At 49.6% G+C, this 16540-nt stretch overlaps 1 protein-coding gene across 2 annotated transcripts in view; it reads right to left on the bottom strand.

Annotated features, from left to right (window-relative positions):
* The window catches only part of Tafa5 (TAFA chemokine like family member 5), a 212373-nt gene that overhangs the window by 15759 nt on the left and 180074 nt on the right, over positions 1 to 16540 (bottom strand). Inside the window, exon 3 of one of the 2 annotated variants that reach the window (XM_052748589.1) lies at positions 16412 to 16539. The exons of the other annotated variant lie outside the window; for it this stretch is intronic. Coding sequence (XP_052604549.1) covers positions 16412 to 16539 — 128 coding nt within the window. The remainder of the gene's footprint in view (positions 1 to 16411; position 16540) is intronic. 2 annotated transcript variants of the gene reach the window in all.

The following is a 16540-nucleotide window of genomic DNA, read 5'->3' as shown; positions in this document are numbered from 1 at the left end:
CACCTTGACACCTTTGGGGATGGCCCAAGGACCCGTGACAAGTGACGGGACATACCTTGTGACTTGACCTGTTATCCTTTCGTCCCCAGTCATGATGCAGCTTTGATGCTTCTATTACTCTGCAGGAACAGATCCCAACAACTGATCCCTCTGTCAGTCCTGAAAACAACTCAACCAATATCAGAGGTGGACTGAGGCTGCTCAGCCATTAGCTGCCCACAGACTTATGAGTCCCTAAGACATATAATGACAGAATTAGAATTGGAGATGCCTTCCCCCAAGGCATCGTGATGCCCACTTCTGTGGCCAAGCACTCCTCAGTTGCATGGACAACGTTCTTCTGTGGTTCATCATCAATATAGCCACTTTCCAAGGTCCCTTCTCATGTCCTAGACCCTTTCAACTTAGGATGGCCACTAGGGGTGGTGTGGTCACCTCTTTGTGGCTAGATTTAGGCTCTGAGCAGGGCACAAGGCAGCAAAGAGATGTTATGGTCCCACAACAGTGCAGTCCATCGGGAAAGGGCTCATGAGTTCAGGCTATTGAGATGATGCTGGGCAAATCTCCATGGGTGGAGCACACAACATCAATATGTCTACTGTAGCTGTGTTTGCTGAAATGGTGTTAACTATCTCATGATATTTAATCATGCATTGTGTTAGCATATTCACAGGGCTGGGCAATCACCACCACAGTCTGGCTTAGCTTAACTTTGTCTCCTCAACGAGACACCATGCCATCAGCCATCACCCACCTTCCCTTCCAAGCTCCGGGCATTCTCCTATCTTTTTGGTCTGCTCAGAATGGACATTTTACAGAAGCAGAGGCATGCGGTGAGGACTCGGGCTTGGCTTCCTTCACGCAGTACGAAGCGTGCAAAGTGCACCACATGCACCAGGCATCAGCACTCCTTCCTCTTCACAGCTGAGGGCAGGGTTGCAGGTTACTTACCCATCAGCCACTGATGGACACCTGCTGGCTGTTTGAACAATGTCACGATGAATAGGTGTGCACATGTGTGGATAGGTACGTCCTCTTTTGTGGGTAGAAAGACCCAAGGAGGGGAACTGAGGGTCCTCTGCCAACTCTAGGTTCACCTTTCTGAGCAATGGCAACACTGGGTTCCAAGTGCCTTGGGCACTTCTCTCTGATTATCCAGATGGATGCTGTCCATATGCCTTCCAGAAGACTGATGGGTTTGTACATATTAGTATCTTCTAGAAGGCTATAGAGGTAGCTGGAAGGAAATGAAACCAACTGCAATGTCTCTGATGACTGGCACCTCACTTGTGTTTTTATCCACTATCGTCTAAGAGGAATCTCCACATTTTCTTGGGCATTCCTGTCTCTTATCGTGGAAATTCACTATTCACACATCTTACCCCCTTTCTTCTGTGGACAAGTCTCTGCAGCATGCAGTAAGTCTGCTCATCAACTGTCCCAACCCATCTTCAGATTACCGCGGTTCTACCTATAGCTTTTCAGCTTTATGATGGGTTACGGATCAAAATGATTTCAGCAGAACACATATTTGGAACACTGTTTTTTGAGGGGCAGGGGGCAGTGGCCTAGGAGTTAAAACCCAGGGCTATGCATCATAGGCATGTATGATCTGCATGGATGGGGCTGTACCTCCAGCCCATGGGTTTCTCCCCCAGGCTGGAGATTTGTGGGACTTGAAATGCTTGGCAGATGCAGTGTGTAAGCCATGCCACGGGAGCCAGGGTGTAAGAGAGGTCAAGTGCATCCACGCATCTGCCGCTTTTGGTACTTCCTGTGTTCAGAGAGAACTCTGCCCAGCTCACGGTATCAGGGAGTGTGAGCTGCTGCTAGGGATTTTGCAGGCTGGGTTTGAGCTTGCAGGATTCCGTTCTTCCTCCCTCTGAACCTGGTTCAGTGCTCATCCATGCTTTGTCTTCGCCAGCTCTGTTTCTTCCCATTCCGCAATCCCTAGGGAATTTCATCTGGAACACAGTGTGTGCTCCGGATACAACTTGACTTTTTCTCCTCTCCCTGGAAGACTAAGCCAATCCTCCTCCCAGCAACTGCTGACGTTCTGAAATGCTGATGTGGCCCAAACGCAATTCTCAGGGACGTTTAGCTCTGTGTCAGGGACACATGGTCTGTTCCATGGGCTGGGAGACAGTAATGACAAGTGCTAAGCACTGCCAGGCTTTAACTGAGCGCCTGGGACTTTGTCAACACAGCTCCTACCTCGTTTCATCCGGGCCAGTGGAAGAACCAGAGCTCAGGCCTGGCTAGATCCTCAAGCCCAGAACCGAGATACCCCCGTATGACCTTTGCCTCCGTGCCAACTTTGGAGTCATGTGTCTGCTGCAGCGAGGCAAGGGCCTACACAAATCTCTGATTGGACTACACTGATAAAATGTAAAATCATAGGTAGTCTCAAATTTTCATTTGAAAATTCACGGAAATTGTGGCATCAGATGTGTGAGTGAGCACAAGGGATCCCTCCCTCCCAAGGCTTTATCTACAAACAGGGCAGCCGGGTCTGGTCTACAGGACCGCTGCTTGTCTAACTCCTTCACCACAGGGTGTGTGTGTGGACACAAAACACTCAAAGTTGAATACCCTGGCGGCAGGTCTAGTTTATTACTTCTGAGGCATCCAGCTGAGTTTCTGAGGCCCATGAAGGTCGCAGTTCTCATCTCAGGTATTCATGGCACTGGCTTTTCAAGAATGTCCAGCGAGTGATCAGTGGTGGTGGTGGCCGAAGCTCCTGACTGGCCTCCCTGCAGGGGTGGGCCTCCCTGCAGGACAATCAATCCCCTGGCTTTAGGTGGACATAGCACAAGAAAGTGAACACCAGACCCACTGTGCTAGGCTGCGGTCTGAGGCTTCTGGTACTATTCATTTGATTTTCTCTGTTTACAAGTACCATTACTGTGTGCCTGCTGTCTTTTTTAGGTGCATTGGCTGTAGGAGAATTTTTTTTTTTTGGTACAACTTATTGTGGTACCTCATACTACCTGGCTTTGAAATATTGAAGTACAACTTCATTTCTTATACATACCCTGCTGTACCGGCACTGGCTTTGTCTTGCTTTTCAAGGACTGCAGAGTTCAGGGTGCTGTGGTTTCCCGCAGGTATAGATGATGTGTGTCCCATCTGATAGTGTCATTGGCAAAGGCATGCCACTGCAGCAGGAACCCAGATGTCTCTGTAGTGCCTAAGACAGCTGAGGGCTCAGGCCCCAGGTCTACTCAGCTGGGTGAGTCCTGTACATAACGCCCTGCGACACCGGCCTCAGTCTTCGTGACACAAAGCAATGTTGCTTTTCCATTCTTGGGGATACACCCTCAATCAGGGCTTCCTGAAAATCCAGCAGTTTTCCATTTTCTCAGTATTTAGGGGGAAGAGTCCTGCATGCTAAATACTTTAAAGAATGTGCCTGTCAAACTCCCTCAGCCTAGAAAGCTTACTGGAGATTATTAACATTATTCTCCTCTCTGATATGTTTGGTCATTTTCCGCAAAGAAAAAAAATCATGCATACAGTCAAAGCTCCCATATCCTGAGGAATACACTGGCAGTTCTTGAACATTTGAACAGTCTGAATGTAAGGCTGACATTCTTCTTCTACATTTACTTCTTGGCCTTAAATATGTGGGTTAAACAGAGGTTAAAAACAAAATAACACGTCTTTATAAGATTATTTAAAGATAATCTTTAATAATCAACCAGTTCCAGCAACCAATTCCAGGTGTTTCTTTTTAAGCTAATTAATAATTTTAATGTTAATTTTTCCTCCTTTTGGAGGGTTGTTTTCTCCAAATCTAGGTTATTTTCATTGTTTCCGATTTGTAAAGACACACTCACTCCAAAAACATCTTTCGTTAGCCAAGCTGAGTTCTTTCTGCTTCATCCTAAATGGGACCCTAATTCCACGTGTGACTATCCAGTGTGCTCCACCCTGTTCCGATCATATCAATGACCTCACAAGTGATGGCTCACGTGTAGCACTAACCCTGGAGGTAGCATCTTGCTAATTTCATACGGACACAGACCAAGGCCCTGAGAGCCAGGTCACCTGTGGGTTAGCCTCCTGCAAGACAATCTGACTTCAACTCTCTATGGCCTTAAAGGAAGAACAGCTCCATGATTTAGACTGGGAAGGAAGGCTGGCACACCTCTTCTGCCTGGGACTGATAACACATGAAGGACAGCCTTGCTTGTACACCAGTTTCCATAGGTAACTACCAAAGCATCTGTGGGAAGGTGGGGTTCACGGGACCTGTGCCCTGCTTCTCCCTCCTCCTGCTCTTGGTGGTGATTATTTGATCTCCACACAGTCTGCCGGAAACACATTAACTTTCAAGCCCCATGCAACCTTCAACTTCAAACACCAATTCTGGCCATTTCATCTACAGTCCCGCTTTCCTCATCTGTGTCCCTGGCATGCTTGTCAGCTGTGGGGGTCTCAAACACGACCGCTCATTTGCAACTTGAACTACAAGTGTACAAACAAATATATGTCACTAAGTATCTGCACGGACATAGGACATCACCACACTCCTTTCAATCCCATCACCTGGTATAGCTTTCTTTACTCTTCACCTTAAACCTTTCCTGTGTTGCTACAAGTACTTTCAGATGGTTCTGAATCAAGTTGCTGTCTTGAACAACTGCCCTGATAGTCCTTGCTTTTTTGATAGAGACAGTTGGTCCATTTACATTTATTGTGTTCACAGGCAGCAAGGCCCTGTTATATACAATGCTCTGTACTGTCTTCTTGCTACCCTTCGCTCCTGGCTCCACTTATTTTGCACACGTGCTCAGATCCCCTTCGCTCTTTGGTTTGTGGTGCTTTAGTGGACAGCAGGCTTAGTTTCACCGGTAGCTTTTAATGTTGATCAAGGAGACTGTTTCCCAAAGGTCTGAAGCAAGCCATCCTGGATAATTTTGGACCACAAAGAGGGATGACCCTGCACTGAGGATGGGCTGGGGTGATTCTTCTCACACTGCTGCTGGTTGTTCCCTGGCCATCCTTAATCAACCACAGGTGACACTGGAGCATCATTTACATAAGCCCAGGGGATCCGCGTGTTTCTTTCTAACACCTCACTTTACCCCAAAGCTCATCTTTTCCCTTCCTGATGCTGGGGTTCTCCTTGGCAGCAGCATTCCTGCTCTCAGGCTGCATGTCCCTTCCCTGGCCTCCAAACCTGTCTCCTTCACCTTCTTTATCCCATTTCTTGGCTGTGTTCTAGTTTTAAGATGGCTTTCACACCATGGCTTCCATTTTCTGCAGTGACAATTCTATTATTTGTAGCTTCCAACACACATTGGAATTCTGCTCTTGGGTCTTCAATGTTTTTTTCATGTGTCATGTGTCTCTGTGGGAAAGCACAAGGGTCTGCCTTCACTCTAGGCTCTTCTCTGCCATGCCATCCTGGAATAATAGACATGGCCAAGTTCAGCTCCACAATATCCAGTCAACATCTCCGAGCCTGCCTTTGTGAGCCCAGTGGGTTGCTCCAGGGCTACCTGGCCCTCTCTTTAGGACGCCCTTCCTCACAGAGAGTGCTCATTTTCCCAGGCTCCAGCCTATGGCCTAGGTCTCATCAGGCAGAGACCAAAGCTGCCCAGGCTTGGATGTCAAATCTTCAGACTCTCTCTGCTCCCCTGGATATGGGTTGCTTCATCCTCTTCCAGGCTGGACCTGGGTGCTGGTAAATGTGAAGAAACACTCATTTTCATGTGACTATCCATAGGCTTCCACCAGCCACAGGTGGCCTCAGGGCTGGGTGCTTGCTATTAGAAGTTTGGGTTCTGTCTCAGCTTGGTTAATTTCAGAGGTCAGGAAGCAAACAGGATGTGCGCAGGGTCTGAACTAGGCCCTCTCTTTGTTTCTGCTCCTCAAAGAATGCTGTCTACCAAGTAAGCTTTGCCAGCCAACTCTGTTGAGCCCCGCCATTACTCCTCTTGCAGGAAGAGTCCCTGAGACATGCCCTCTGCCTTCCTGTGTTCCCACCATCACCATCACCACATGTCCTGATGCTAAGCCCACAAAGAGGAAGATATCCTAGGATTCTTTTGCAGAGTGACTCACAGTCAAAGCAGGGTTCAGAGGTGACATGGGCTGTTTGCTCTTTTGAGGAGCCAAGGGCATCTTCTATGGGGATTCTCTTCATGCCTTTGAGTCTCGATGATATCGAGAGTTCTTATTTCAAATATCCTCTGTAACTTGAAGGTGGGCAGAGGATGAAGCCAGCATGTGGAGTCCAGCCACTATATTAAGTTACAAATCATGGATGCTTCTCCAAGGACTTGGGAGAGGAGCTGAGCTCTCCTCTCACTAGCTACGTTTCTCCTGCAATGAAGAAAAATACCATTCTCTCTCACCTCACCTCTGGAAGCCTACACACCAGTTGACCACATGCCTTGTGAGAACCTGAAGGCCATGGCTACACATAGCAGATCCAACTAGAATCAAAACAGCATCCTTGAGAGATGCAGTTCCCTGACCTTTCCCACTGCATGACTGCTATCACATCAAAGAGAGAGGGCTCCTTAGAAGAGACTCTGTCATCCTATACAGCCAATGGGGTGTGAGTACCCCAGGATATGCCGGGTGTAAAAGGACAAGAGCCTTTCCCCACAGAGAACCCTAGTATCTCAGAAGCCTTTTCCCTCCATCCCACCCCAATAACCTGTGAGTCCAGCTGAGGACCCCCTCCCTCCTTCTCCAGATAAGAAAGCCAAGGTTTAGGAAGACCTACTGCCACAGGTCATCTGCCAAGAAACAAAGAACTGTCAGTTCCTTAGGCTAAGAATGAACAGATCTGACCCAGAACATTCACTCGCTACCATGCATCAGTCCTAGAATAGGGCTCTTCTCTCAAGATGTGCCTAGGTGTTATTATGCATGCTGCAGGCTAAGGCTGAGATTTATGCTCTAGTGCAGGGGGTGGGGCATTTATGGGGACCTGGTGGCAGATCTCCAAGGTCAACTATGCTGGTGCTGGTGACAGAGTAGATGCTGTCCTAGGACTTGATGCACCTGCTAAGTGTCTGGCTTAATAGAGCAACTTAAAGCAGTGTGGCTAGAGATACAAATTCCTCGATTTTGTTTTTTTTTTTTTTAATTTGTTTCACAAACACTGTGCTGGAGAGTTTTATGTCAAGCTCAAGTTTTCTGAAAGGAGGTAATCTCAGTTGAGAAAATGCCCTCCCATAAGATCTTGCTGTAGGGAACTTTTAAAAGTTAGTGGTGGATGCGGGATGGCTTAGCTTATTGGATGGTGCCATCCCTGGGCTGGTGGTCTCGGGTTCTCTAAGAAAGCAGACTGAGCAAGCCACGGGGAGCAGGCCAATAAGCAGCACCCTCCCATGGCCTCTGCATCAGTTCCTGTCTCCAGGTTCCTGCCCTGTTGAGTTCCTGTCCAGATTGCCTTCAATGATGAACAGAGATATGGAAGTGTAAGACAAATAAACCCTTTCTTCCCTGGCTTGATTTCTGGTCATGGTGTTTTGTGACAGCCATAGAAACCCTAAGACAAGTGCCTATGCCAAAGGCTCATATTTCATTACCTCTAGAGCACACCGAGGCCATTGCAAAGGGTCCACTTCCAGCAAAGCCACTCCTGCTCGCTTATTGCTATCTCAGCTGGCTGAGGACAGCGAGTCAAATCTGTACACCCTAACCATGAGGACCAACTCAGGAAGCTTGGAGCCTGGGACTAAGGGATCGCCTGGTGCAGGGACAGAACTAATGAGGCTTCTGGCCCCAACAGCTTCCATGATGAGCACACAGATGCTGACTAATCTTCCAGCTTTACACTCAACAACAGCCCACTATTTCTGATAAAGCTGAGACCTTACTTCTGTCCTGAATAAAAACAACACTATTTTTACCTGAGAGTCTAAGGCCAAATTAAACCAACACAGAGAAACACACTTGGAGCACTCTGGCAACATTACCTGTCAAGATGCTGTTTGGCCCTTTCCTGGTGAAAGCAGACTTATCTGTGGGACACATGCCTGGCCCAGTAGGTGGCAGCGGCCTGGGGTGGCACATCCCAGGGTGGCCACCTAGGTATCAACTTCCCTGTGTACAGGGCAGCTAGAAGGGCCTATCGGAGTTGACCACTCTGGGTTCCACTTCAGGGGTGACTCTAGGGCCTTCTCACAGGTCTCTAATGCAATTTTCTGGAACATCCCATAACCTGCCTCCCACAAACAGCCTTCTTCAAGTCTAGAGGGCTTTTAGGCCATGGAAGAGGGTTGCTCAGGACATGGGGGCCTGAGAAGACTTTACACTCAGGTGCCTCACCTTTTCCAAGGTTACAGTAAAAATAGTAAGTGCTCGGAAGGCTGGAAGGATGCGGTCTAAGGGGGTGCCGCTGCTACAAGAGCAAGATCTCACAGTTGGCGGTGTCTCCTTACCAGCTTCCATGGGTGAAGGACAGTCTGGTCAGGAGGCCCTCTGTCTCTTTCATCTGTGTCTATGTGGCACAAGTATTTCAGTCGGGAACAGGTGCCACCAAGATAGTCAAGTGTGTCCACTGAACGTCAAAGACCGATCCCTGTACAGAGCTGTGAGGGATTCCACACCATCTTAACACAGGGGACCATATGCTTCAGACCTACACCTTAGCCTCCAACGTGCAACCAGTGTGCCAAGGAACAGAGAGGGAGACAATTGGGGAGACCTGGAGAGGCTGAGCTTGTGGCCCAGTTTCACAGGGGACAGAGCTAGATTTCCCTGGCGACACTTTGGGAAGACAACCTTACACAGACCCTGAACCCTCATCTTTTACCTCACCGGAACCCTTAGCCATTCTGGTGCCGCCTTCAGGCATGCTCAGTACTGGCCCGGCTGCCGGTCACCTCCTCTATCAGGAGGAGTACCCTTCCTGTGCCGGTGGCTCACCCCACACCCACCTGTCTTAGAGGACAGGCCCTGTGTCCCACTCCCCACTGAGCCAGTTTCCCCCAGCTTCAACCGTTTGCTATTTATGTATTTAAAACAATTCAAAGAACAAGTGCTTTAAGGAAAATTGAGATGAATGCAGACCAATTACAGAAAAGAGGGACCAGCAGGAATGCCTCTCCTTCTGAAAAATGCCGACGGAAACAATGTAGCTTGGTCAAACCAATCTTTTTCTTTTTTTTTTTTTTTGGTTTGTTTCTGGGCTCATCTCCACCAAGAGCATGAAGAATGCCTCTGCTTACAATACTACTTGATGCAGCACCGCCATATACATTTTTGTTTACGCACGGAATCTATTAAAATGTCCAGCTATTACCGTGGTGATGAACAGGGTGACTCAGAGGAGCACAGAATGGATCCAAGTAATGACTCTGGTCTTTCATCACTTGCGCCGAACAAAGATGGGTTAGGGTGCAGGCAGCGGGCTCCTGCGGACGGAGCCTGAACTGCCCGCCTCAGTGCTCACACGACTTTTTAATCCAGTCTGCTTTGTCCTTGTGAGGACGTCACGTCCAGAGAGCATCTAAATCGATCTGAGGTGCAGGGCTGCTGGGCGAGAGGCCATCCCAGCTCGAGGGGCGAAAGCAGGATTTTCTCCTCCGATGTTCCTTTTGGCAGTCTGCCTGCTGCAAGAGTTTTGTCTTCTACGGTGGTTTTCTTCTGCCCTGTGTGTCTGGTCTGGGCTCCACTGGCAAGATGCCACAGGCACCCTTTGATCACAGTGGAGGTGGGGACAGCAGCCACTGACCTTTGGCCTAGGTTCCTCCTTGCTGGTGTGTGCTCCAAGGTGGCCAAGAGAGCTGATCTGCATCCTAAGGGTTGGTTCCCAGGGTCCTCACAGGACTGGGCCTAGCATCAGGACTAGAAGGATGTTGGGTACCACGTGGGTTTGAGAAGGGAAGGTCAATGCAGAATGCTTAGGTCAGCTGCATGGCAAGGGCATCACTGACTTCTCTCCCGATGTGGGATTCAAACAAAAAATCCCCCCAATAACACCCCAGTGTCACTGAAGGCAGTCCATCACCACAAGCCCCTCCTGCCCATGTGAGATGCAGGAGGGCACAGTGACGCCCTCTCTGGAGCCACTATCTAAGTCAGATAGTGTCTGACTTAGGAGAAGTGTCCCTTCAGGTGATCTCACATGCCACCTCCTTTCCAGTTGTGTCCCCTTTATGTTCCGAGGGAGGGCTCCAGGTCCCCAGCCTTGCCTTCCTGGCCTCACGGGTTCTGCTGCCCCTCTGGGGGTCTGCCTCATCTGGGCTAAGGAAGTCTCTTCTATGTGAAAGCACATTTGCCCACATAGAAATCAAGTCGGCGAGGGTCCTGCCTGCTCCTTTGATTACTGGCTAAACACATCCCATATATGCCTCCTGCCATCATCTTTCTACCACGGTGGATTCTCGAGACCAGGTGTCATTGGGAATCAGGACTAACTCAGAGGACACCTGGCATGAGAGCCCAGGTTGGCTTGCCATGCATCTGGAACCAAAGATGTAAATTTCATGGGGAGTGGCTTAGTGGTAGTTGGCACACGTAACGTGGGGCAGGGTTGGGGGAAACAAGCTTGTGCTCCTCAGTCCTATCTGTGTGTAATTAACTGAAATAATGCTCTGGGAGGATGAAGGACATTAAGTCAAGAAAAGATGTGACCCACTGCATGCCATGTCCCCAAAGTCTCGGAGTTTCAGAGCTAGGGAGCTGCCTGCCTGCACAGGCTTAAGAGATTCCCAGCTTCAGATAGGAGGAGGAGAACCATATGGGGACAGCTAGCAGGACCAGGGAACAATGGAATGTCTAACAATCAGCAAGCCGTCAGTCTCAGAAAAGGCCTCTGGATTTCCAGTGACCTCACCAGGTGGGAAGGGAGCCTGGTGTGGAATTACTATGAGGATTCAATCAGCTATAGGATCCTTCCTGGCCACTTATGAAATCAGCTGTCTTGGGTGCTGGGTGAGGGACCAGCTCCAAGCTTTCCTGCCTGTCTCCTGGATGATTCAGCTAAACCCTCACCCCTTAGAAGCCAAGCTGAACACACATACACACACACACACACACACACACACACACACACACACACACACACACACACAGACACACAGGTAAGCAACTGAACCTGCCTAGATGGAGACACACACACACACACACACACACACACACACACACACACACACACACACACCTTCTCATGGTAAGCAACTGAACCTGCCTAGATGGAGCTATAGTGCTGATGGTGGACAAATGAACTCAGGCTGAAGCAGCTGGATTGCTCCCATCTCCAGGGATTCATTTTCCCATTTGACTTCTTAGAAGACCATTCCATTTTCTTCTTCCAGATTCAAGCCTTTGGAATTTATCCAGATCCCTACTATAAGTGTAACCCAGGAGTCTGTTCATTGCTCCTGTTGCTGGGGGATGCCCTTGAGGTCCCAGACGCCTTCATCTCTAGCTTTGCGTGGGCAGGGGTGCAGAGCCAATGGTGGAACCTCTGGGAGCAAGGCCCGTTCTCCCTCCACACTGACAGATCATTCCAGCAGCTAGGGAACTAGAGGTCAAGAGCCACATCTGGTCTCCGGCACCTGTGTCCTGCAACACCTGGGCTGGGGGGCACCTGGATGCCAGTCCCTGCTTGAGCAGTCCCCCAGGCAACATTGCATTCTGAGGTCTGCCTCTGGCCCCCCGCCTTGTGTCTCTCTGTGTGTCTTAGTTAGGGTTTCTATTGTTGTGATAAATACCATGACCAAAAGCAACTTGGGAAGGAAAGGAATTATTTCACCATATACTTCAGGAAACAGTCTATCACTGAAGGGAATCAGGCTAAGAACTCAAGGCAGGAAGCCACAGGCAGGAACTGCTGCAGAGGTCATGGAGTAGGAATGCTACTACTTCCTTGTTCCCCAAGACTTGCTCAGCCTGCTTTCTTATAGTGCTCAGGACCATATGACCAGGGGCCGTACTGCCTACAATGGGCCAGACCCTCCCACATCAATCACTAATTGAGAAAATGCACTACAGACTTAGGAAGGCATTCTCTCAACTGAGGGTCCCCTTTAGAGCAAATAAATCTAACCTGTGTCAAGACATGACAGTGTGGGACTGATTTCATCCTTCTGAAGTTGAGATTGTTTCCCCCATCTCCCAGGGCCTCATATTGTAGCAAGAATTCTAATTGGTCTTAATAATAAACACCCGGAGCCAGATACTGGAGAACTTGCACTACATCACATCTCATTTGGAGTTCCAGGATGTATCTCTCTATTCATCCTTGGGCTTTGGTAGGTGGTCTCACATAGGAAACCCACATCTTCCAGTTTTGCAAATTGTGTGTGTGTGTGTGTGTGTGTGTGTGTGTGTGTGTGTGTGTGTGTGTGTGTGTGTACAAGTGTGCATTGGGGGCAGAGGGGTTGCCCCTGTGTCACCCCTCAGATGCCATTTACCTTGTTTTTTTTTTAGACAAAGTCTATCACTGAGACCTTGGATCAAGCTAATCTGGCTGGCTGTCGAACCCAAAATACTGTCTCTGCCTCCCTTGGGCTGGAAATTACAAATGCATGCCTCCACACCCAGCTTTTTATATGGATGGTTGGGGGAGAACTTGGGTCCTTATGTTTCTGTGGCAAGCACTTTTTCAATGTGCTATCTCTCTGGGGTGTGAAGCTTCCTAGGGCTTCAGCCCTTCTCTTCTGCTACAGCCACCACTAGTCCCCTCCTAGATACATGCTGTCACATCCTTATCTCCTCACAGGGGTCTCCAGAAGGCTGATAGGTAGCACAGGGATCTGGTCCTTTTTAGCTAGGGGCTGAGACTAGCATTTGGTAAGTTTCCACAAAGGCCCCTTGGAGGTTTGTTGGCCCAATATGGGGGTGCCTGGAGGTGCTCCATTCTTCTGTGAAGTCGGGCATTACCAACACTGGTGGGAACCTAGGCACACCTGTGGCTTGGCACACAGCTAGCCATTCAGGGACCCATGTTGATTCCTGGAAGGAGCCCAGTCTAGTTTTCTATGAATTTTTTGGTATGGCCATCAGACCACACACAGCCTTCAGAATTTCATGATGGAGACCTCCAGGTTCCAGCTCGACCTGCAGAAGCTCTTGAGGTCGACCATTTTCTCACTTCCAAGCGGGCAGGAAGCTGCAGTTGCAGAGCCCTGAGTGGAATGGGTAGACTCCACTCAACAGCTAGCTGTGCACCAGAAAGGCCCTCCCTGCTCCAGGCCAACTCTCTTGGACAGAAGATGAGGCTAGGATGGCTGAGAAGAGGACCAGCCACAGTTGTGTTCTTCGGGAATGTGACTGCTCTCAGCGCTCTTGACTTCCAGATGCCGTGGATCCAGGCATGGGCTACCCAGCTCAAGTCAGCAGCCAGTGTCACGTAAGTTGAGAGTAACTTCTGCTCAGAGTGGCTGCTTGAGTGGACTCTACATCTGCCTGTATTAGAGGCCCCCAAAACACTGGGTGCAGCGGTCAGACATTCACCCTCACATGTGTTCCTGCAGCTGGCATCTGGACATCTCTGAATCTATGTCCTCTGGTGTATACACTTCCGTGCAAGTGCTAACTCTTAAGCAGGACTCCCAGGAAGCCCTCCCCAAGCATCCCCCCACCCCCACAAACATACAGAATTAAAATGTGGTGCTTAATAGCTAATTGGATTCCGATCCATCTGGTTTATTCTGATTTAGGGAATGGTATGGCTCACCGTTGAGCATCTTGCAATTCATAAACATTACAGAAACGCAGAGTAAACACTGATTAGAATATCTGCGAAAGCCACTAACATGTGCAGTGCGCAGCGCAGCCGTAGCCAGCCAACATCTGCTCTGGGATCCATTCCTGGCCAGCTATGAGGGACTGGAGTCCCCACCTGGGATCCTCTAGCCCTTTTCATTTAGGTCGCCTGTAAGTCCTGCTGTCAGGGCTAGTGGAAACCCAGAGCCCAGGGGCTGCAGAAGAGGAAGGAGATCCCACCCCTTGCACCATCTCTAAAAAACGATGCATCGTGGATGGGTACAAGAAAGGGTGCTGCTTCTATGGCCAAGGAGAACCTTCGGCGTTCACTAGTCACCTGGCTCAGTGCAGATGGCTGCTCACAAAGCAAAGTTTAAGGGGTAACTTCAGAGGAACCCTTAACAAACCTAGCCCAGAGCCTCGTTTATCTCCCGAGTCGTCAGGGCCACGGACTTCCCACTCTGCACAGCAACACTCGCATCTCCCACAGCACCACTATGCCTGTGCTGCTCTAAGTGGCACTCATCCCAGTGACCCGAGAGGCACTCTAGTATTTTTATGACCTTTCTTCCACTTTTTACAGGCTGATCATGAGCCAGTAAATTAATTTCATGACCCACTAATGGGGTGGTGACCCACGCTTTTGAGACACAGTGATTCCAGAAATGCGAACATCAGCATGTATCTGGGGGTCTGCACTGGGTTAATCAATGGATCCATTTATCACACATACTTAGGAGGCCCCATGAGGGGACAGGCTACAGGTTCCCCAGGACCAGTGACCTGCCCCTGAGCAGCTCCCATTCTGGTGACACACACAGAGATACAATCAGCAAGTGACACTGTGTTAGGGTTAGGGTGTCACAGTGGAGCTGGGATGCGGAGTCGGCATAGCCGGGGTACAGAGTGGAGAGGGGTCTTGGCAGAACGAAGGCCCTATCTGGGATGAGTGACACTGGAAAGGAATTAGCAGCCACTACATGGCCACCAGGCCTCTTAGAGGTAATGGTCAACAAGACTGTCATCTCGGAAAAACAATTTATGGCGACATGTGAAACCTATGCTAATTTACTCTATAAGAGGCCATGATATAAATGCATAGTAGGGACTTTAAATTGTGGTTTCTTAGTATCTGGCTTGAGAACCAACATTTTAGACAGTTAAAAACATGTGACTTTAGGCTAGAGGTTCCAATAGGAGTCGGGTCTCATCCTTTTCAACTCAAGGACACCATGTAGACAAGACTGCAGAGCTGGTCCAGCTCTTTTCTTGTCTCTGGAAGAGGTAAAGCTGGCTCAAGGGGCCCTCACACCCACCCAGTCCACTGTGGTATCCAATTGCAATTGCACACTGCCCTTACTTGCCCATCCCTTGCAAGTGTAACCCCAGCAAGTGGAGAATGCACCAAGCCTAGGACTACCTCTGGTCCCTAAAAGGACACAGGCTTGGGCGTTAAGACCCTCTCGCCTTGTCATGACTCTCCTCTGAATCATGGGGGACTATGGATATATGATTCCTTTCTTGGCGACAGTTTTCACCATTGTAGCACTTATCCAAGTGGCTGAAAGCCTGGGGTGTGGTTGGGGAGGCTGGACCTTCTACAGAAGGCCACTATGTGGCATTGGGAAAGCCATCAGCAGACCTCTGCATGGTTATGGGTGATGGGGCTCATCTCTATCTATCTATCAACTCTCACACCTATCTGTGGCCCCTGCCTGGGGGGGGGAGGTCTTGGGAACTCAGGGGGTCAACCTGCACTTGTGGTGAGCACAGGGCAGAGGCAGACATAGAATATGCTATACCTGTGGCTTCCCTCCTCCATGCATCTCTCCAGGCTCCTCAGAGCCTAAGGCTCTTCACAGCGTGCTTGCATCTACATCCACTCAGCAGCCCAACAGGTTCCCGCACTGACCCTGGACTTGTCTCAGCCTTTGCATGTTCTCAAAGAAGCCAGTGCTACGGGAACAGTCACCAGTCCAAGGAGGTTGACCCGTCTTGCCCAAGGACTTTTCACCTCTCAATTGCATATCACAAGGGATAACTGTGGGCAGTGCCCGGGCAGTGTGTGGAGCCATAACACCTCAGAAATTTCAAAGAATTGGCAATAAGAAAAAAAAAATCAAAGGACATCCTAGAGTCCTGTGCACTCAACCACCTGTGGAAAGAATGGTTCTGGAGATCAAGATAGCCATGTCCTCTAGAAAGACTCAGTGTGCCCTGCTCCATAGGATGAGGAAGGTGAGGTATTGGGAGCTTTTGGGGTCTGTTAGCTGTCACCAGATGAAATCTAGGGCAGCAGCAGAACCATGTGCAGCTCCCTCCCTTGGCCTGAATCTGGATGGCCCCCTTGGCCTCAGGTAGGGTACAGAAACTTGCCCTCAGGTTTTGAGGAGATTGATGTACCCCTACATCTCGCCTACAAAGCCGAGCAGCCTCAGTGCCAGCAATATGCATTGTATTAGCTTCACTTCCGAGATGACCGGCCCAGCGGACCAATCTAGGTGGTTCTGTGTTCTGTGGCTCGGTCCCTGGGCACCCAAAGACCAACTGATTAGGCACAGGCTCTCTGGAACTTAATGCCAGAGGGTGAGAAGAAGCTGTGACCAGGTTGGAGACACCAGCTGCCACCTGTCCCTGCTCCAGCCCATAGAATCTACATCCATCATAGGCTGTGGTGTCTGCTCACTTCTCCCCAACATGCCCATGAGAAAGGAAAGGGGCCACATACCGTGGTGGTCTTTATCCGCCCTCCGGGCTGTGTGCAAGTCCAGCCTGACCGGTTGATTAACAAGTCGCAGCCTTCCCCCTCCAGGCAAGGGAGCATGTCACACCACTGCTTTGTCTTGATAATTCGTGC

The sequence above is a fragment of the Peromyscus californicus genome, unplaced genomic scaffold (assembly GCF_007827085.1).
Source record: "Peromyscus californicus insignis strain IS unplaced genomic scaffold, ASM782708v3 Scaffold_20__1_contigs__length_68692818, whole genome shotgun sequence".
NCBI classification, from domain to species: Eukaryota; Metazoa; Chordata; class Mammalia; order Rodentia; family Cricetidae; genus Peromyscus; species Peromyscus californicus.
This window is presented reverse-complemented; position numbering and strand designations above follow the sequence as displayed.